The 22,302-nt window shown below is 44.7% G+C and overlaps 1 protein-coding gene across 4 annotated transcripts in view; it reads right to left on the reverse strand.

Annotated features, from left to right (window-relative positions):
* Nucleotides 1-22,302, reverse strand: part of CLC-D (chloride channel D) — a 168,277-nt gene that overhangs the window by 87,674 nt on the left and 58,301 nt on the right. For 3 of the 4 annotated variants that reach the window (XM_086522960.1, XM_086522959.1, XM_086522961.1), the window contains 8 exons: nucleotides 20,851-20,925; nucleotides 20,679-20,767; nucleotides 20,344-20,484; nucleotides 20,190-20,260; nucleotides 20,031-20,110; nucleotides 19,748-19,897; nucleotides 19,605-19,664; nucleotides 19,278-19,352 (listed from right to left, as the gene is read on the reverse strand). In XM_086522960.1, the coding sequence (XP_086379086.1) occupies nucleotides 19,278-19,352; nucleotides 19,605-19,664; nucleotides 19,748-19,897; nucleotides 20,031-20,110; nucleotides 20,190-20,260; nucleotides 20,344-20,484; nucleotides 20,679-20,767; nucleotides 20,851-20,925 (741 nt within the window). The remainder of the gene's footprint in view (nucleotides 1-19,277; nucleotides 19,353-19,604; nucleotides 19,665-19,747; nucleotides 19,898-20,030; nucleotides 20,111-20,189; nucleotides 20,261-20,343; nucleotides 20,485-20,678; nucleotides 20,768-20,850; nucleotides 20,926-22,302) is intronic. The other variant, XM_086522962.1, reaches the window with a different exon arrangement.

A 22,302-nucleotide genomic window follows, 5' to 3' on the forward strand; every position in this document is an offset into this window, starting at 1 on the left:
TGCTTCTGTGACACGAAGTAGCGTAAACTCCAACCATCTGTGAAAACCGTAAAATCATGTCGCCACTGAGTAACAGCATGGATATTCGCCAAAAGCTCTTTCTCATATATCTGTACTGTCAATTCCGGCCTTGAAAACAATCGGCTCTCATAGGCAATGACATGGCCTTCTTGCATTAAGACCGCATCCAGACAACGACCACAAGAATCACAATATACTTCAAACGACTTTTGCAAATCCAACAAAGTCAACACTGGTCCTGTAGTCAAATTCTGTTTCAATTTCTGAAAGGCAGTCACCTCTATGGGTCTCCATGAGAAAGGGACTCCTTTCCGTGTCAACAAGTGCAAAGGGGTAAGCAACCTCTGCAAACTTTCTGATGAACTGCCGGTAGTAAGAACATAAGCCCAAGAATTTCGAACTTCATGGACATTCTTCAAATCGGGCCAATCACGGATAGTCTCTATCTTGGCCGGGTCCATTTGCACTCCTACTGCTGAGACAATGTATCCCAAAAAGTGTATCTCTGGGCTCGGCTCACACCGTAAGGTGGCCGGTTCGCTGGTGTGCTTCCAGGTATGAGATCAATGGTATGATCCTCAGGAAGAGCTGATGACAACTCAGTTGGTAGGCCCTCTGAAAAGCAATTGGCATGAGTGTGGAGAAAATCTTGGCATTCTTTTTCGAGGTCAAAACATATTCGACCTTCAATCATCATTCAATCCTTTCCAGAAAGTAAAGAAACTGAATTTTATCAAGTAAAATGTCTGTGCCCTTCATTTATCAAAGTCGCTTTCTCGGCCCGATAGTCAACCACGGTGTTGTTCTTGTGGTACCAAGGGATTTCGAGCAGGACATCACAACCTCTCAAGGGAATTACGTAGAAGTTCTCGTGCCCTAAACAGCCCTGACATTGCAAACGAAGTTTGCCAATGATCAGTGTAATGGCAACATCCTGTCAGGGTGCCGCTAGTACTAACTCCACCTGTCGCTTCGACTTGTCGGGCATAATTCCAAATCGAGCCGCCAATTTAAGTGAAAAGAAGTTGGCCTTGGCTCCTTCATCCAAGAAAAAGAGGGCTTCCTGATCTTTCACTTTGCCCTAAAAGTGGCAAAGTTTTGTACTTTCCTTCATTTGATTCGGTTCGGGCCCCACGCAATGTGGTACCAGTTCTGCTTTCATCTGCCTTTTCTGCCACGTACCTCAGCTGCTTTCTAACTCTCTGACCTTTCTTCATCCTGTTCATTCGGTGCCTTTTTAGGGTACTTCGTGGAGATGTGCCCAGTTTCCCCGCATCCAAAGCACTTCCCCTCTTTGATATAGCTGACCCTCTCTCGAAGAGTGAGCTTTGGGTCGTGCATCCTTTTCTTCTTTTCTCGGTTACTCTTCTTCTTTCTACTTTCATTGTTAGAAGTCTGTTCGGTTCTCAGCGTCACGATCTCATATGTGGGGTAAGTCAAATTGCCTGAATAAATGGCAAAACCCCGTTTCGCATGACTCATCAGTTCCTGAATGGAATCTGACTTTTGCTCTAAGTAGTGATGTCGGATCTCTGTAGGAAGTCCCAAGGTAAACCGCTCAATCTGTTCGTTGAACGAGATCTTCTTAAATAAAGAGGCTCGTAGAAAAGAGCTCCAGAATCTTTCGCAATATGCATCCAATGTATCCTTCTTGGTCATCCGAAGATGGTTCCAAGCAGTTCGTATGTCACGTTCGTACTCCCGAGTCAACCAAGAAGACATAAAAAGCCTTTTAAATTTCAACCATTTAACTGGCGTTGTCTTGTTCAATAGAAGCATGGACCACCAAGTTCAAGCATTTCCCTTGAAGTAAGAGGTAGCCCTCCGAATCTTGGAGTGCTCTGAGTAACGCCCTGCAGAGAAAGCTACGTCAAACTGTTGTATGAAGGCCAAAGCCTTCGAAGCATCTTGATATCTAGAAAACATGTCAAATTTAATTGACTGTCCACCTTCTTTAAACTCTCGGACTTTCTTGCTTTTATCCTCCAGAAAGTCATACTGGTTGGCTTTGTAGAAATTCTTCTTCTTTGCATAAAAGCTGTTGTCGTCAGAGTCCGAACTATCCGAAGACGAGTCCTCTATAGAACTGTCAACAACTAGGCGAGATTTAGACTTCTTTGCCTTTTTCTTGCCCTTTCCGAAGCTTTGCTTTTTGCTTCGCTTTTTACATTTTCTATCTTCTTCGCTCGAGTCAGAGGAGCTAGAAGAACTGTCAGAAGAAGAAGAAGAAGAAGAATTGGGTTCTCCTTCAAATCGCACATGCTTTCTTCTGCTTTCTTGCCGAGGCAAATGTAGACTGACAACCCAAATAGCCCGGGAAGTCAGTGCCTTTCTTCTGCTTTTTCTCATGCTTTTTGGCTTTGTTATGCGCGTCAAAAAGCTGAGAAATCCGTGTATCAACCACCTCTTCTAATTCTTGCTCTGTAAACATCCTTGGAGTAGGAGGCGGTTTGAGGGGTAGTTTTGTGGTTTGCCGCCATTGTGAGTGCACCTCGTCGAAGGAGGTCTGGGTCATAAATTTTGCAAATTTCGGGTCATCCGCAAAATTTAGCACCATCTTTGTGGCATCGTCAGTCGACGCTCCATCTCTCCAAGCTCCGACTGAGTAGGCCGAGGCAGGCCATACTCCTCGTGAGAATCTTCTTCGTGATCTCTTCCCCCATCTCCAGATGCACAGGAAGTCGACTGATCTTTGTCTGAATCCATAAGTGCCACGTAAAAAGGATCGGATTTCTCGGTAGAAGAGAAATCGGTTGTGCTCTGATACCACTGTAACAAACTTGGACACTCCAAGTCAAGATTCTACCGCACACGACAGGAATTCACTTCAAAACAGTTCACAGTTCACAATTGATTCGACACGGCCCGACGGAGTTCCGTGCCTAGAGATAATGCACCCAAAGACTAGCACCCCTTTCGGTATTTCTTTCTGTATTAATCTGCAACTCAAAGACAATAGAACGGGAGGGTCTCACTCTCAAGCTCTGCGTCCAGATGCTCTGAGAAGTGGGAGCCCAAGCCACTAATGTCACAACTTGGTGACGTGGCTGCCCAATATACACACATACGTGGCTGGCTGCAACAAAAATGCACACATGGCTGGCTGCCGGCAGGGTTGACGAGTGGCAAGCACCGTACGGACAGACCGGGATTTGCGGCGCAGATCACGGGATGCAATGTCAGCAGCGTACGGACAGCACTGTGGCAGCTTTTAGGGCTTTGTTTTTCTTACGCAATTCAGCCAAATTTGGCTACGTAATTTACTCTACGCAAGAGGAGAGAGAGGGCTTTTATTTTTTTAAAGGCTTGCTTTATTATGGCTTGAGAGAGAGAGAAAGCCTTTTTTGCTTTATTTTAGCTCAATAGAGCTTGTGAGAGAAAATTGAAAGTGCTTTTATTGGAAAGCTTTTGAGTTTTGGGGCTCTGCTTTTAGCATCCCTTGTAACCTTTAAATATGCGGGTAGGCCTCTCATAACTCAGACAATCTCGCACTCTTGTACTTTGAACACAGATTAATACAAAAAGAAATACCGAAAGGGGGGCCAATGTTTGGGGTCAATATCTCTAGGCACGGAACTCCGCGAGGCCAGTGTCGAATCAATTGTGAACTGTTTTTGAAGTGATTAATTGTGGTGTCGTGGTAGATTCTCGACATGGAATGTCCAAGTCTCTTACAGTGGTATCAGAGCACGGCCAATTTCTCTTCTACGGGAAATCGGATCCCTTTTTCTCCGCGGCACCTCTGGCTTCAAGCAAGGATCAGACGACTTCCTCTGCATCCGGCGATGCGGGAAGAGATCACAACGAAGATTCACACGACGAGTATGGCCCGCCTCGGCCTGCTCAGGCGGAGCTCGAAGAGATAAAGCATCAACGATTGATCGGCGACGCAACAAAGATGATGCTCAATTTTGCGAAGGACCATAAACTTGCAAAATACATGAGCGAGACCTCTTTCGATGAGGTGCATACGCAGTAGAAGAAGACCACAGAGCCACCCATCAAACCGGCTCTCAAGAAACCTCCTAGGCCCAAGATGTACACAGAGCAAGAATTAGAAGAGGTGGTTGATGCACAAATTGCTCAGCTTTTTGACACGCAAAACAAAGCTAAAAAGCACGACAAAAAGCAAAAGAAAGGCACTAACTTTTCGGGTTACTTGGGTTGTCAATCTACTTTTGAAAAGGCAAGAAAGCAGAAGAAGCGTGTTCGATTTGAAGGAGTATCCAGTTCTTCTTCTTCTTCTGACAGTTCTTCTAGCTCATCTGACTCGAGTGAAGAAGACAGAAAAGCTAAAAAGCGAAGCAAAAAGCAAAGCTTCAGGAAGGGCAAGAAAAAGGAAAAGAAGTCAAAATCTCGCCCCGTGATTGACAGTTCTACAAAGGACTCGTCTTCAGATAGTTCGGACTCTGACGACAGTAGCTTTTATGCAAAAAAGAAGAATTTTTATAAAGCCAACCAGTATGACTTTCTGGAAGACAAAAGCAAGAAAGTCCAAGAGTTTAAGAAAGGTGGACAGGAAAGTCAATTAAATTTGACACGTTTCCTGGTTTTAGAGATGCTTCGAAGGCTTTGTCTTTTATACAGCAGTTTGACATAGCTTTCTCTGGATGGCGTTACTCGCAGAACTCTAAGATTCGGAGAGCTGGCTCTTTAAGGGGAATGCTCGAACTTGGTGATCCACGCTTCTATTAAACAAGACAGCGCCAGTTAAATGGCTGAAATTCAAGAGGCTTTTTATTTCTTCTTGTTGACTCGAGAGTATGAACACGATATACGAACTCCTTGGAACCATCTTCGGATGACCAAGAAAGATACAGTGGACGCTTCTTGCGAGAGATTCTGGAGCTCTTTTCTACCCGCCTCTTCATTTAAGAAGATCTCGTTCAAGGAACAGATTGAGCGGTTTACCTTGAGTCTTCCTACAGAGATCCAAGATCACTGCTTGGAACAAAAGTCAGCTTCCATTCAGGAGTTGATGAGTCATGCGAAACGGGTTTTTGCCGTTCACTCTGGCAGTCTAACCTACCCCACGGATGAGATCATGACGCAAAGGGCCGAACAAACTTCGAAAAATAAAAGTAGAAAGAGAAAGACCAACCTAGACCAGAAAGACAAGGATGCATGACCCAAGCTCACTCCTCAAGAGAGAGCTCGCTACATCAGGGAAGGGAAGGGAAGTGCTTTGGATGAGGGGAAACTGGACATATCTCCACGAAGTGCTCTAAAAAGGCACAGAACGACAACGACGACGAGAGGCGTGAGTGTGAGGATTCTAGGTACTAATCCTTAATTAAGTACTTAAACTCATGATTAAGTCTAAGAAACTTGAACTGTACTCGAGACAAGACTTAGAAGACTCTGTGTTTGATTGATTGAATGTGTGATACAAGGGCTCCTTATATAGAAGACGAATAGACACAAATGAAAAGACACGTCTCTTGGTGAAGAGACATGACTTTAGACGTAAAGACACATCTTTTCGGCGAAGAGCTGCAACCATTGGGCGAAGAGTCGCACCCGTAGAGAGAAGGGATGTGACCAGTCGTCGAAGGAGTGTGGCTTTTGGCGAAGAGGCATGTCCTTTGAGCAAAGAGTTGCAACCATCCAAGCGTAGGGGTCCTCCTTGGCATGGCACTTCGCGTATCTGCATCAACGAGTAAGTATTGTAATGTAGTTAGGTCACAAACGTGACATTCCCTCCCTATTAAAATAAAACTCAGGGTAGTTGTAGAAACTCCAGGAGGAGGAAATGTATTGTTGTTGTCCTTCTGCATCCAAAGCTCTTTTTGTTAATTCCCACGTCATGGCACTGTTATTGATTATGACTATTTTGCCAAACTGAAAACTGATCATATCTGCAACTTGTCTCATCTTTTTCAAAAGTATCAGTATCACATCTGCAACTTGATTAGTGCTTTTGTCAAAGTCATTTGCAACTACGAGCTTTGTCCAATAAAAGATTGAATCTGTATCTGCTTCGAGTGAAATTGGTAAACTGACTTGCGTTTTCTATTGAGTGATGACCACTGGTTGGAAATTTGTAAGGTATTCCATTGGTTTGTTTGGAACAGTAAAATCCTCCTAAAGGGATGTTGTAGATTGAGACATAGTAGTGTTTGGAGGTACATCCATCTGTAAAGGTTTATCTGTGAAACAAGTTGTGTCCAAATATTCAATTGCAGCGACTGAAGTCGTGCTGCAAGATTTTGTATCCGTTTTATCCTTTGTATCATTGAAGGTAAGAATTGGTATCTTCAAGTTTGAAGAATTATCATTCACCATAGCATCAGTTATCTCATCAGAAACAAAGACTTCATTCTGCAAGGGCGGTGACGAGGCTTTTGTTTTTTCCTGGACCACAACCAAAGAAGTTGTGTGCGTTTGGGATGCCACACGTGAACTAAAATCTCTTGAATCTTCAGCTTTATCAGCGGGTATTAAGGCTTCCAGAGTAAGAGGAGCATGGCATGGCTCGCAAGAGGGAACTTGTCCAACGTTGCGGCGTTCACGACCGAGTACTTGACTAGGGTCGGAAATATGTGCCACTATGTGAGCCCACTTCCAAGAGGTTGAATGCTCCTCAAGGGGAGATCTTCTGAAAGCTTCATGTTGCTGCTTTTGCCGATGATCATTTTGAGGTTGAGGCTTGTTATAACAGTCAGGCTGCAAAGAATGTTGCTTCTGAGCATGATGTTGCTGAAGCAAAGTGAGTTTGTGTTGGGTTGTCTCTGAAGAAACATGCTGAGGGTGAGACATAGATTGCTGAGAAACCATCAAAAACTATTTGATACCAAAAGGTTGTTGCAATTATTGCCGGAGAGCCTCCAATTTCAATGTAAGTGAGGAGATGTCTTGTTCCAAGGCGGCTACCCGATGCTTCCACAATGAGAGGTGAGAGTCCATACTCGAGCATGAACCGTTAATGAAAAGAAAGGCTTTGCTCGGACGCCAATGAAAGGGGTTCCTTCTTGTTGAGGGGAATGAAAACTGTTCACCACAGAGGGGGCTGAAAAAGCATGTAGTACTCAAGCATTAAAAAGGGAGATTGATAACCATCACTCCTAGGAGGTAAAAGTGGCGAAGAAGAAGATCATTCGGTGCTGAAAATTGAAGTATTTTGCTGCTGTAATTTCTGGACAGCCATGAAAATCCGCCTTCGAGAGCACACCGCGAGCCCACATCACGCGCGAGGGGGGGGGGGGGGGGCCTGGCTGGTGATGAGGTGCACCCAAGGAAGGGAAGGGGGTTTGGTTTCTTGCGCGCAATCAAAGAGGGGAGGGGCTGATATGCTCGCGCATCAAAGAGGAGGGCTGAAAAAAAAAGAAAGAAATCTTTTTTTCCGTTTGTTGAGGTGGGAGAGGGTGCCCAATGGTTAGGTTTTTTAAAAAAAAGACCAGGGTCACTTTCTTTTAAAGAAAAAGGTCATTTCCATGTGAAAGGGCATGTTTTAAAAGTTGTGTCCTTTCGAAGGGGTGCATCACTTGGAGAGGCTCCGAGAGGGTAAAACGGACATGGGGGGGCTAGTTTGAGTACCTCTACGCGTCACACGGGACAGGGCACCGCCATCAATGCCATGTTGAACCTCTGAGACTTTAAGAGAGCATCTTGTATTACACTAGTGTTGCCCGAAAGTGGTAATTTAACACATGTGCGGGGGGAAAAGAGGAAAAAATCTTCGGGATTTCATTCGTTCTCCTTCTTCCATACAACTCCGGGAAGGGGGGGGGAGAGGGTAGCGGCGAGGGTGAGAGGCTCACAACCTTCGGGTCCCGGGAAAAAATTTGCTATGATACCACTGTGAGGATTCTAGGTACTAATCCTTAATTAAGTACTTAAACTCATGATTAAGTATAAGAAACTTGAACTGTACTCGAGACAAGACTTAGAAGACTCTGTGTTTGATTGATTGAATGTGTGATACAAGGGCTCCTTATATAGGAGACGAATAGACACAAATGAAAAGACACGTATCTTGGTGAAGAGACATGACTTTAGACGTAAAGACACATCCTTTCGGCGAAGAACTGCAACCATTGGGCGAAGAGTCGCACCCGTAGAGCGAAGGGGTGTGACCAGTCGTCGAAGGAGTGTGGCTTTTGGCAAAGAGGCATGTCCTTTGAGCGAAGAGTCGCAACCATCCAAGCCTAGGGGTCCTCCTTGGCATGCCACTTTGCGTATCTGCATCAACGAGTAAGTATTGTAATGTAGTTAAGTCACAAACGTGACACTGAGAGTTCGAGAGCAGCTGAGGAACGTGGAAGAAAAGGCAAGATGAAAACAGGACTGGTTCCAGATTGCGTGGATACGATCGCAGCACGATGGACGAGAGTACAGAACTTTGCCGTGCTTGGGACAAAGTGAAAGACCAAGAAGCCCTGATCTTCTTTGATGGAGGAGCCAAGGCCAACTTCATTTCATCGGAATTGGCGGCACAGCTCGAGATCACTCCCGATCGGGTGGACGACTTGCGGAGGCAGTTCTAGCGGCACCCGGTAGGGACGTAGCCATTACACCTGTCATTGGCAAACTTCGGTTGCATTGTCAGGGTATTTGGGGCATGGGGACTTTTACATAACACCTTTGAAGGGTTGTGATGTCCTCTTGGGAATTCCTTCGTACCACAAGAACAACGCCGTGGTCGACTATCGGGTGAGGAAAGCGACATTGACCACAGAGAAGGGCAGAACCATTGTACTTGATATGAAACTTAAGGGCAAGTCTGTCCCTATTGTATGGGCTTCGGCCATTTCTAGATTAATAAAATCCAGTCTGTTTGTTTACTCGATCTTTTTCAAAAAGTTGAGTAATGAGGATAGGACAAATATGTCTGAACTTGATAAAGAACGCCAAGATTTTCTCCACTCTCATGCCGATTGCTTCTCAGAGGGCCTGCCAGGCAAGTTACCACCCGCTCGTCCTGAAGATCATACCATTGATCTAATACCTGGAAGTAGTGAGCACACCACCGAACCGGCCACCTTACGGTGTGAGCCGAGCCCAGAATGAAGAGATTATGAACCATGTGAAAGACCTCTTGAAAAAGGGTCTTGTCCAGCCTAGTACTTCACCGTATTGCTCTCCAATGTTGTTGGTTTTGAAGAACGACGGATCTTGGAGAATGTGCATTGATTATAGAGCTCTCAATAAAATTACCATCAAGAACAGATTTTCGATTCCTAAGATCGATGCCATACACGAGAGATTACAGGAATCCTCATGTTTTAGCAAGATTGATTTGAAGAGTGGATATCATCAGATCCGAATCGCGCCAAGAGACGTCTATAAGAAAGCCTTTCGGACGACTTTTGGGTTATTTGAGTTTTTGGTGATGCCTTTTGGCTTAACCAATGCTCCAGCGACATTTAACCAAATGATGGATAGGATTTTTAGAGAGTACAGACTATTTGTTGGCACTTTCTTTCACGATATCATTGTTTTCTCCATACATGAGGCAGAACACAGAGTACATCTGCTTCAAGTTTTTAAAGCATTACGAGATCACAAGTTGATGATAAATGCGAAGAAAAGTGATTTTTTTCTACCAGAGATACACTTTTTGGGACACATTGTCTGAGCAGATGGATCCGGCCAAGATAGAGACTATCCGTGATTGGCCCGATTGGAAGAATGTCCATGAAATTAGAAGCTTCTTGGAAATGTGTTCGTACTACAGGCGGTTCATTAGAAAGTTTGCAGAAGTTGCTTCCCCTTTGCATACCTTAACACAGAAAGGAGTCCCTGGGCCCCCAGAGGTGACTCCTTTCAAACATTAAAAGAGAAATTGACTACGGAACCAGTTTTGACTTTGTCGGATTTGCAGAAGTCATTTGAAGTATATTGTGATGCTTGTGTTCGTAGTCTAGGTACGGTCTTAATGCAAGAAGGCCATGTCATTGCTTACAAGAGCCGATTGTTCTCAAGGCCGGAATTGACAACACAGATATATGAGAAAGAACTTTTGGCGGTTATCCATGCTCTTACTCAGTGGCGGCACTACCTACTCGGAACGGATTTTACTGTCTTCACAGAACATCAGAGTTTACGCTACTTCTTGTCACAGAAGCAGCTATCGGAAAAGCAAATGAGGTGGGTGAACATCTTGTCACAGTTTCACTTCCAGATTATCCATGTACAAGGACAGAAGAATTTGGCGACAGATGCTTTATCTCGGAAGACGTTAGTTCTGGCTATTTCCGCAATCCATCATAGGAGCTTCGAAGATATGGTCGATGAGTATGCCACAGATACAAATTTTGCAGACGTTTTCACACGGATACGAGATGGGAGACAGTAGCAGAATATTCCATTCGGGATGGCTAATGGATAAGGAAAACCATGTTGTGCGTTACACATTGTTGAGGGAAAAGGTTATGACCGTCCACCTTTTACGGGTCACCGCGGCATTGCTACCACCTTGAAAGGGGTAGAGAGATATTTCTTTTGGTCGAGACTCAGGAAGGATGTGGACGAGTTTGTACGCAGTTGTTTGGTATGCCAGAAGGTCAAGTTTGACAGGCATAAAGCACAAGGATTGTTGCAGCCTTTGCCCATACCCACCCGCCCCTCGGAAAGTATTACAATGGATTTCATTTTTGATCTCCCGAGAACACAATGTGGTCACGATGGTATCTGGACTGTTATTGACAGATTTAGCAAGCAGGCTCATTTCATTCCAGTGAAGAAAACGGTCAAGCCCGATTACTTAGCGAGTCTGGTTGTGGCCCAGATTTTTAGATTACATGGCATGCTTGAGACGATTGTCTCCTGGAGGGACCCCAGATTTACGAGTTTGTTTTGGAAGGCAATCTGGGAGAACATTGGCACGCGGTTGCAGTTCTCGTCATCTTTCCACCCACAGACTGACAGGCAAACAGAGATTGCGAATTCAGTGGTTTTAGATTTATTGAAGTCTTATATCTCGGACCAGAAGACTCAATAGGAAAAATATCTACCGTTGGTGGAATTTGCCTACAACAGCACGATACACTCTTCGACGGGGAAGGCGCCATTTGAGATTATTGAAGGTGCTGTGAAGGTTCCACCCTTCCTAAGCATTTCATGTGAGTCTCTTGAAACCTTTTAAAGGTGATGTGCCTGAAGATGGGGAGCCTGATGAGCAACCCGAAAAGGAAGAAAACGAGGAGATCCTTGTTCCTGAACAAATTTTGGCACATAAGGATAGAAAGAATAAGGGTAAAGTAAGAAGGCGGTTCTTGGTTAAGTTCAAGAACTATCTTGCATTGGATGCGAAGTGGATGAAGGAGGAGGACCTAGCAAATACTCCTCATATTGTGAAACTTTACCTTGAAGCTTTTGGTTTAGCATAGTCTATTCCAAATGGAACCCCAAATTCAGCTTGGCCGCAGATATGGTGCAGTGTGTTTGTACAAGAGGGGAGCTACTCCGCTTTTTTGTCAACAGATGCCTCAATTTTTCAATACTAGAGTCACTGGTGTCTCTTTAAGCTTCAGGGATACTGAGAGCTGACAGTATTCTGATGTATGACTTTATGAAATGGAATTCCGGAATATGAAACTGATTTGTTCTTGACTTGTTTTTAAGTGCAGGAACTGATAGACGAAATGACTGCAGCATTTTGGTATGAATGATCTCGAATAGACAAGGTTGCAATAGGGGTAAGTCAATTGGGCATCTATAAGATCCTGAGTGGATCTAGATGCGATTGGTAACTGCATTGCTGATAAATCGTGGTCTAAGATCCAAATGAATGTTGAATGTGATTTGTCATGTGATGTCATGTGATGTCAGTGATGTCATGTGATGTGACTGTCAACAGTCAATGTCTGCTAACACAGTTTATGGCTTCTGACTGTTTTGCAGGCGTAATCGAGGGCGATTACAATGCTTTCAAGAAGGGGGTATGTCACAACTTGGTGACGTGGCTGCCCAGTATACACATGTAGCTGGCTGCAACAAAAATGCACACGTGGCTGGCTACCGACAGGATTGACGCGTGGCAGGCACCGTACGGACAGGCCGGGATTTGCAGCGCAAATCACGGGATGCAGTGTCAACAGCGTACGGACAACAATGCGGCAGCTTTTGGGGCTTTGTTTTTCTTACGCAATTCAGCCAGTTTTGGCTACGTAATTTCCTCTACGCAAGAGGAGAGAGAGGGCTTTTATTTTTTTAATGGCTTGCTCTATTATGGCTTGAGAGAGAGAGAGCCTTTTTGCTTTATTTTAGCTCAAGAGAGCTTGTGAGAGAAAATTGAAAGTGCTTTTATTGGAAAGCTTTTGAGTTTACCAGCTTTTGGGGCTCTGCTTTTAGCATTCCTTGTAACCTTTAGATATGCGGGTAGGCCTCTCACAACTCAGAGCATTTGGACGCAGAGTCTGAGTGTGAGCGCTTGCCTGCACTCTTGTACTTTGAACACAGATTAATACAAAAAGAAATACCGAAAGGGGCGCCAGTCTTTGGGGCCAATATCTTTAGGCACAGAACTCCGCCGAGCCAGTGTCGAATCAATTGTGAACTGTGAACTGTGAACTGTTTGAAGTGATTAATTGTGGTGTCGTGGTAGATTCTCGACTTGGAGTGTCCAAGTCTGTTACAACTAATTTATAAGTTTTACAAGGGATTCCAAAAGCAGAGCCCCAAAAGCTGCCCATTAAAAAGCTTTCAAAAATAAAGCTATTTTCTCTCTCAAGCCATTGCTTGGCAAAATAAAGCAAAGCCTAAAATTAAAACTCTCTCTCTCCCTCTTGCGTAGAGTTAAACGTAGCTAAAAGCTGCCCACGCAAAGCTGCTTTTTTTTCCGTACGCAATCTTCCACGTCAGCAGCCCGCAATTTCCGCCACGGTTTTCGGGAGGTTGTACGGCACTGCCACGTCATCCTGCATCGCAAAGTCCGGGATTGCCTGCCACATTAGCAATGACCGCGTGTGTGTACTACCACGTCATTGGTTTGTGGCAGCCCCCATATTTAAACTCCATAGAGCGATGCGGAAGCCACGAGTGTCAAAAGGCGAGAGCTTCATCCAAGGCTCCTGAATCTAAATCTGTGAACACATCCTCTCCAATCCACCCAAGCCTGCATATGCTCTAGTTAGTCTAGTCTCTGCTGCTCTCCTGAATGAAAATGTTGTCCACTAAAGACCACCCCAAAGCAGGTGTAAGCATCTGTATACTCCACTGTATCATTGCCGTATGTGAATGCGGGTGCTGATGTCCTGGTCCACTGTGGGGTGGTGTTATACTCCATAACCTTGGTTTTACCAAGGTTGATAGACAAACCACTGTCGTGGACAAACCTATGCAAAGCATCCAAGTGACGTTGCATCCCCTCCGGAGAGTCGAAGATAAACACAATATCATTAGAATATAAGAATAGTGGAATCCATGTCCTTGCCAGCTATGCACCTCTATCAACCCCTGTCTCGATATAGTCAGAAACCTCATCCACATGCGTACCAAATAGAGTAGGAGAGAGCGAGCAGCCCTGCTTCACCTCAATAGTGGAGTGAACTAATGTAGATAACCGGACCATCACGGGAGGTCAGGTCGCACAGATGGATGGGGAGACATGGAGAAGCCTTTGGTCTCTATGATCTCGCGGCTTATTAGAGCCAAGGCTTTCAGTACCACATGACATTATTCGGGCAGAGCTAGCTGCCCCCCCACTAGTGGTCGAGGCACTTACCAGATCAGTCTCCATTATACACCACTTGTGGAACCTCCCAGAGACGGATATGCCCGCCTAGCACTTGAGTCCTCTCGACAGTTAGCGATGCAGGGCATAGTAACAGGGCATGGCCGTTTCAAACGTGAGTATCCGAAACAGGGAATGGCATTTCATGCATGTTGCCGTTCCCCGTTCCTCGTTCCCTGTTCCGATTTCCCGTTCCGGGTAACTATGAAGCAGGGATGCTGGTAGGAGGAGATGACATCATGGTTTCAAGTACATGGGTTCAACATGCCAAGCTTACCAGGCTCATCCGCCAAGACCTGACTCGGCTAGATACCGGGAGGACTTGGATACAGCCGGCAGAGGAGCTGGGCACGAAGATGGCTTTCTATAGAGAGCATCTTCTCAATCTTACTAAGGATGGTTTTGTGACAAGGCCCGGATACATGGACACCCACTTATCTCCCAAGATACAATTTGCTATTGGCCATAAACGCACATCTTCACACCAGCTTCGGATTGAGACTGGTAGATACAGTGGAGTACCAGCAAAGGCCAGGACATGTCCCCTATGTCACATAGAGCCTAAGACAGAGTTGCACTACACATGCCACTGCCCAGTTTACTATGAGATACGAGGGGGCTTTCATTGCCTGTTCAGAGGGGGCTTTGGACCATTCTCTAGAGTCATGGGGTATGAGGACCGGAGATGTCTAGGACTGTATTTGATGAAGCTCCGCAGACACAGAGAGAGCCTATTGAGAGGAGAGGCTAGCCAGTCTCAAAGACGGATGAGGGACTTCTTCAAAGCAGACACTAGGTAACCGGAGGAGCAACTACCACAGGAGAGCCCACATTCTCCTCACACCAAAGGCACGCTGATCGATCGGGCGACCGAGCTAAGGATATCAAGACGCCCACAATTATGGAGGACTACACATTATCGACGGAGGCTCCATCAGAGGATTCAAATCGCTTTGGCTCGACATGCACGACGCCCGGTCAAACTACTAACCATGGAGGAAATTGATGAGATCCACCAACGAACGATGATGGATCTCCTATGATTTAGCTCTTTTGAGGATTGTACACCCTGCTCATCTTGTACCAGCCTTTGTATCAGCTCTTACCCATTATATCCCCACACACACACACACACATTGGGTTGTATTAGCCCTTAGTCACTACTCTGACCCCCCTACTCATATCCTACACAGTTCCAACTAGCTACTTAGTTCACATCTAGCTGCTCAGTGCGGCTCCACAGCTCCTTCAGGATACCCTTACTGCCATTTGGCTGGACATCATTCACACCCTGATTTGGCACTGGGATTCTTCCTCAGGTACATCTAGAGCAGCCGAGGCTCGACGATTTGCCTTTCTTCGGCGTTGGGCCCGAGCTCCACTCTTTTTCACACTTACAAGTGGTCAGATTATATGGCATTATGCCCCCCCTCAATGGATTCACCTCCACTCATCACACAGACCACCATGAGAATGGAAATAGGGATCTCGGGAAGAGGGGAAGGAGCGGGCTAACAGACTCACACGGCGAGCATTTGAGGCAGCCATACAAATAGCAGAGTCGCAACAGAGCTTGGTACAACCAGGTCAGAGCATGGTTCAGAGCACATGGCCTTGATCTTGAGATCTTTCCACCGTTCCAGTATGACCCAACTCACAGTGCTCCGACAGGACCTCTTGCAGCTACGTATCAGACACAATTGGATCACATCTCCCCTTCAGCGGAAGATGTCGCTCCAGTAATCATTTCCTTACCATACTCAAGGACGGATTCATAGAGCGACCACGCTGTATAGACACCTACATGCCACACAACTCACGGGTGGCGATTGGTCAGCTCAGAGTATCATCACACAAACTAGAGTTAGAGGTGGGCAAGCCCATGACATTCCCAAGGAGGCGAGAGTCTGTCGAGTATGCAGAGAGGACGTGGAGAGTGACGAGCATTTTGTTTGCAGATGCATAGCTTATGATGATATTAGACTCTAGAGACAGCTACGAGTCATTATTCAGAGGGCAGCCTACCCTCCGCGAGATCATGTACTCTCGAGATCAGAGACAATTGGGAGACGGGATGCTACTTGCTAAAGATACAGAGACATAGGGTACTTTGTAGCCACATACAGAGAAACGGGTGGGGGGGGAGCCAGTCACAGCTTACATATTTTTTCCAAAGGACCACACCTCCTCCACTCCCAAATCCACCAAGGCGAATGACTCTCCAACAAGCTAAGATGAACCGAGCCAGACGACGTTCGCATGTTACCAGATGCCGGGCCCCACGCCTACACCACAGACAGATCAGACCCGAGAGCGTCTAGTTGCTGAGGAGAGACGAGCCCAGATGATGGCTCACCTAGCTGCATTCATCTGAGCAGCCCTTGCTCCCGATCCTCCCATCTACCGCATTCTACACCCCCTATTAACACAAGATGGAGCTAGCTAGCTTGATGTACCTACATGGTTGTACTACCCTAAGCATATAGACATGCACACATCCCTAGTATTAGAGCCTCCCCCACCCCCCCCTCCCCCCCAAACATAGATTCCATCATACACCAAATTTTTTTCTTTAATGTGTACCAGTTTGGATTATTATGTCTTTTCCGACAAATGGAAGACATATCCACATGTATACTTGATTTGTCTCATAGGCTGACTTCGGCCTCACATAGACGTTAAAAATCCTCTCTCTCTCTCTCTCTCTCTCTCTCTCTCTCTCTCTCTCTCTCTCTCTCTCTCTCTCTCAACAAGAGGCCAGTAGCCAGCACAAAGGAGTACCCACATTCACACCAAAGGCACCCTCATTGAGAGGGCGATTGAGCTTAGGAAATCGAGACGACCACAACCGAGATGCAGAAGCACACTTCACCAGAGGAGACTACAACAAAGGATTAGAAGCATTCTAGCCAGACACCCAGAATGCTCCTAAGAAGTTTATTTAATACTTTGTATTTAGTTTTTCACATTTATTTTCACACTTTCACACTTTTCACACTTAGTACTTTAGTACTAAGGTACCCAGACATTGTAACAAATTCACCACTTTTGTATCAGTTTGGTCTCATAGGTCATTATGGCCTTTTGAAGACGTTAATATAACATTTCATTTTCTCTATGTGTGTGTGTGTGTGTGTGTTTGTGTGTGTGTGTGTTGATTGCAATGGATACCTATGGGATGCAGGGATTGGCATAGATGAATTAACTAGCAAAGCCGATGATGTATTTTTTATTGAAACTTGGAAGCATGGGGCACAAGAATCAATGGGCTAGAGAAATACGATGTATATTCATTGATGTGGCGAAAAAATCTCAAGCAACAAAGAGGAAGAGCAATAGTATGCATGATTAAGAAAGGGTTGGAAGATTTTGTATCAATTGTAAAATGACAAGCACAAACGTTATGTGTGGCTGAAAATCATGACACCAAAAAGAGCACCCATTTTTGTAGCCGGTTGCTACATTCCTCATCATGTTTCCCTCTTTTATGCTTGCTTAGATAGAGATCAACCATTTGTGGATGTGGACGAGGGCATCGCTAGTGTGTGTGTGTGTGTGTGTGTGTGTGTGTGTGTGTGTTGATTGGGATGCAGGGATTGGCATAGATGAATTAACTAGCAAAGCCGATGATGTATTTCTTATTGAAACTTGAAAGCATGGTGCACAAGAATCAATGGGCTAGAGAAATACGATGTATATTCATTGATGTGGCCAAAAAATCTCAAGCAACAAAGAGGAAGAGCAATAGTATGCATGATTAAGAAAGGGTTGGAAGATTTTGTATCAATTGTAAAATGACAAGCACAAACGTTATGTGTGGCTGAAAATCATAACACCAAAAAGAGCACCCATTTTTGTAGCCGGTTGCTACATTCCTCATCATGTTTCCCACTTTTATGCTTGCTTAGATAGAGATCAACCATTTGTGGATGTGGACGAGGACATCGCTTGTTTTAAAGGCGAAGGTGATGTTATTGTCTTAAGGACATGAATAACCATAGAAAAACATTACAACATGATACACAACAATTTGATATGCCACACATTACAAGGGAGTTGAGAGAGGTCCACTATATCATTGTACTTCAATGGATGAGGAGCCAAATCACTATGGAAAGCTACTTCTATATGTGCAATAGTATGGGTATGCTCATTACAAATGGTGTATCTTTATGAAGCAGAACCGATGAATTTACATGTAGAAAACACAATGGGGATAGTGTGATTGACTATATGCTACTCTCTTATATGTATCACATGAGAGTTTGACTCGGTCAATGGAGCCCAGAATAAGACCATCGGACCTACATGTGGAGAAACAATTAAGCATGCAAATGTCAACCAAAGTGAAGAAAAATCATGTCTTTGTATGGACTTCAAACGAGCATCGATGCATACTTAAATGGTTGAGCGAAAGTTATGGATGACAAAGCTCCAACATGATGCACCACTCGAATTTAAATGAGAGGCTTTCAAGAAAGTTATTTGTTCTCGTGTCGAAAAATGCTTTGCCATAAAGCATGTCAAAGGTGTCGTGCCAACAAAGGTAGATCATACAGAAGGTGGTTTGATAAAGAGTGTCAAGATGCTCGAGAGCCCTTGATAACGCTAGATGCAACTAAGGACAAAGATAACTATCAAAGTCATTTTCGTGCATATAAGGCACTAACTCAAAAGCAGAGAATGTTGTTACATTGGCTATTTTCTTAATTTTGAGCAATTTTAATTTTATGAGATTAGAACTATTTAAATTCTTACTGCCATCACATGATGGGTGATAGGAGCATCAGTTAGGGAAATACTCCATGATCTGTTGTTAGCAGCAAATTAGCGTTTTTGTAGAAAATTTGAACATATGTTTTTTTGTCCAAGTGTTGGATTGCAAATTATCATGGACAATTGTTGGCAATTTATGGAGCATGCTCAGGCTATGACTTCTTTATTCTATCTTTTACAAAGAAGGGACCATTGCCAAGTTTCTATGGACAAAGTGCAAGGCTTCTATAGACAAAGGTTTCTATGGATCCTAAAAATCTAAGAAGCATGTGGGAATTGGTTTATTCTTCACTTCCAAACTCCACCTTTTGCAAAGAAGAAACAAAAAGAGAATCTAGCAAAGTTTGAGAGAGAAAAAAAATCGGCAGGTCTAAAGAAGAAAATATACCAAGAGACAGAAAATCAGGTTTCGAGATAGAAAAGAAAATCTAAAGAGAGAAATTCACTGTACAGTGACAATACCAACTCTAACAAAGAGTTTCGTTTGGACTGACTGGTCAGATAGACAAAACTATCAGTTGCATCTTTGACTTAGACAACAAAACCCTGACCCTAAAACCCGTCATACTTAATCATATCTTCTTTCACCCCTCCGAACTAGTTTTGTGATATGAACCTGCCATGTCCCATAAAAGCATGGAAATGTGTCTAAAAAGAGTAGATCTAAATCTCTAGCAGTTGGACACACAAACAGCGCCTACAATGCCTGCCCAGAATGCGATACTAGGTAGAAATACTGCCATGACCAAGTCAAACCCTTGAAACAAAACAATCATAGATAAACATGTTGAACATATGAGCTTACCAGAAAAGTAAGTAGACTGCTTGCACTATACTCATTTAATGTCTTGGTGCTGAAGAGATTCCGGATAGCATCATCCTACACCAACATAAAATTTGTTTGAATTCGACAAAACGAGTAAGAACACACGCAGAAAAGAGTCAAGAGTGTCAGTGTGTTAAATAGTCAATAAACAAGAAACCTTGATATCTCAAAAATCACGAGTTTCGCATAACAAATAATTCCACCATGTCTTCAATTACTAGTAATAAATGATTTCTCAGTACTTACGTGTACAAAGTCAAAGCTGTTATGCTAAAGCTACTTCAAGCATTTTAAAGGATTTTGCACCTGTGTGTTGAAGAATATTGTGGCCAGATCATTGTATTCATTTTGACTTGAGCAATGAAACTGTTTGACAAGATATAAAGAGTGAAGCTTAAATGAGGCATAAAACCGTCTCTTTCTACAAACTTGAATTAGTGTTAGCTCACATTTACATAATTTCCATAAGTGCCTTCTGGACGAGGGCAGACAATGTCAGGGTACTTTTCTGCGTCTGGACAAGGTGTACATTTTGTTAATAACGGTAAACCAAATGAAAGGACTGATGTCAGCAATGACACGAGGCAAGCTTCCACGATCTGACAACAAAAGGTAGAACTTCAACTTCTTGGGCAAAAGAATGACTTTTTAGAGTCTTGTGTACCAGCAAAGCACACACAAAAAAAGAAACCAAGGCTCCATTATATATGTAAAAATATGGAAATGTGCTACCTTGACACGGTCGCCTCTTTTGTGAAGTGTATTGCGGCGCCATGAGGATAGGTATAATGTTAGCTGGTTAAAGAGGGCGCCTATTGTCCAAAGCCCATAGTAGAGTCAGATGTTGAAACACAAGGAACAGTGCCGCTGAAAAGAGACAACAAAACGTACCAAGCAGACCACCAATTACGCCAACCATAGCCATAGGGAAGAGTTCATAGAAAGAGTAATCATCTTGACCTCTGTCTCATCATTGAAACCACCACTTACTTCCCAAGCCAATGCACAACAGTCCAAAAGAAACAAGTAGATAAATCATACTTACCCAGAAACATCCCATATTATGAAACCACCAGATCCAAAATGGCCACAATTACCATGTGTACACCAGCCCATTGCAGAACGTACCACAACTGCAACCACAGCTGAAGTAAAGAAGACTCTCCATAGTAGCTGACTTCTCCACCTGTAACAAGGGTCAACCATAAGCCTCTTAAGCAAAGATCCAGGTACATGACGTTTGCAAAATTTAAATGTTGAAAGCTTTTCAAAAGCTGCTACGACTGGTGGCACCCCTCGTTGGAGGGACAAACCCTATAGAGAGTCTTAGGCAGTGCCAGATTTTATGAATCATTAAAACCACCAGCAAATACTTCTCACCAGGACGTAACTTCCTCCAGAGCAAAAAGTACACCCCCAACTGGAGCCCTAAATGCTGCAGAAACACCGGCTGCACATCCACATGTTACCTACCATCATAACATAGCAAAGTCTGAGCACACTACGATCAATATTAATTAACGAAAGACGTGTACTGTATCTTGCATCTAACCAAGTCCCGCCGATCTCTGTCGTTCTTGAACACTTGCAGCCATCTCCAGTTCACAAAATGCTTTGTAGAACCCCCCTGTTTTTAAAAATTGCGAGGCATTCAAAATCTCACTTTGTAAATCACGTGTGTGTGTGTGTTAACAAAAAAAGTGTGTGCACGCGCGCTTGTGTTCTTAGTAAAAAGCGTTTTATCTATAAGCTGAAGATCCTTGATCTTTTGTGAAGAGCAACCATCTTGAAAAGAGAGAGAGAGAGATCCTCGCCTGCATCCTAACCAGACCGCATGGTCAAATCACATAATACGTGACTCACAAAGAGCACATTTGATGTATGGGCGGTAGAAATTCCATACAAAATCAGGTAATATTCGGCAATGGCCTTGGAGAACACCCATTACCCTTTGGTCCTACCATAAAGCCAAGTGCTAATTTTTCTGTACACTCGAATTGTGATTATTTTGTCCTGATCAAAAAGCCTTGTAAGCCGGTCATTGGACATCACCCTGCTCGCTGCTGCTGCCCCCCCCCCACCCCCCACACACACACACACGCTTCCCTCACTTTGCTCACCCGTCCCCTTCTCCCTATTTGCGTCGTCAACCGCCCTGTCCATTCGCTTCACACCTCGCATTCAGTACGCCCACAACCTCCTCCTCAGCAACAGACACAGATGGAGGATTTTGCTCCGCCACAGAGGGACTCCACTGCAGCCCCCTCGCCCGAACCCGCAGAACACACCATCCGACTTGCTCTTTCGCCGATAGAGTAAGCGAGCTTAGAGGCAGAGGTGGCGCACCTTCAGGCCACCTCTGTTATCTGCAAGATTCTCGGCACCACACCTAGTAGAGGGGAGGTACGCGATCTCCTTCAGGCCCGCCTTCTTGAAGAGGTAGGCAAGATCCTTGATGTTCAGCTTCTCGAATGTGGCTACTACCAGATAGAGTTTGAGACTCCCGAGATGGCGTCCAAGGTCATTGCGATGAGCCCCCTGGCCATCCGAGCAGTTTGAGCACAATTTCGACAGTGGCACCACAGTTTCGACCCAGCTACCGACGTTCTTGTCGAGGAGGCAGACATGCCCATCTTAGTCTGCTTCCCCGGCCTGTGGAGCCTGGAGACACCTCGCACGGCAACCTCTGTAGCTGCCAAGGGGGCCGGCATCCCCTCAGTGCGTGTTCTAGTTCGAGACACCCACACTCTACCGAAGGTCATCCTACTACCTCGGGTGAGTGGAGGTTCGTTCCGTCAGAGCATGGAGTATTCGGGCCTCCCGAATTAGTCTTTCATTTGCAGACAGATGGGCCATTTGGCAAAGGCATGTCCTCGCAGGAGACTTCGACCCACAACGCATGCGCAGCCTCCTAAGGCTGAGTATGCCCAGCAGACAGATACACAAGACGCACAGGCTGGTAATTCGACCGAGACCAGCGATCAGACAGCTGACTGTTGGCAAT

Source organism: Adiantum capillus-veneris, chromosome 11 (assembly GCF_014529385.1).
Source record: "Adiantum capillus-veneris isolate H3 chromosome 11, ASM1452938v2, whole genome shotgun sequence".
Taxonomy (NCBI): Eukaryota; Viridiplantae; Streptophyta; class Polypodiopsida; order Polypodiales; family Pteridaceae; genus Adiantum; species Adiantum capillus-veneris.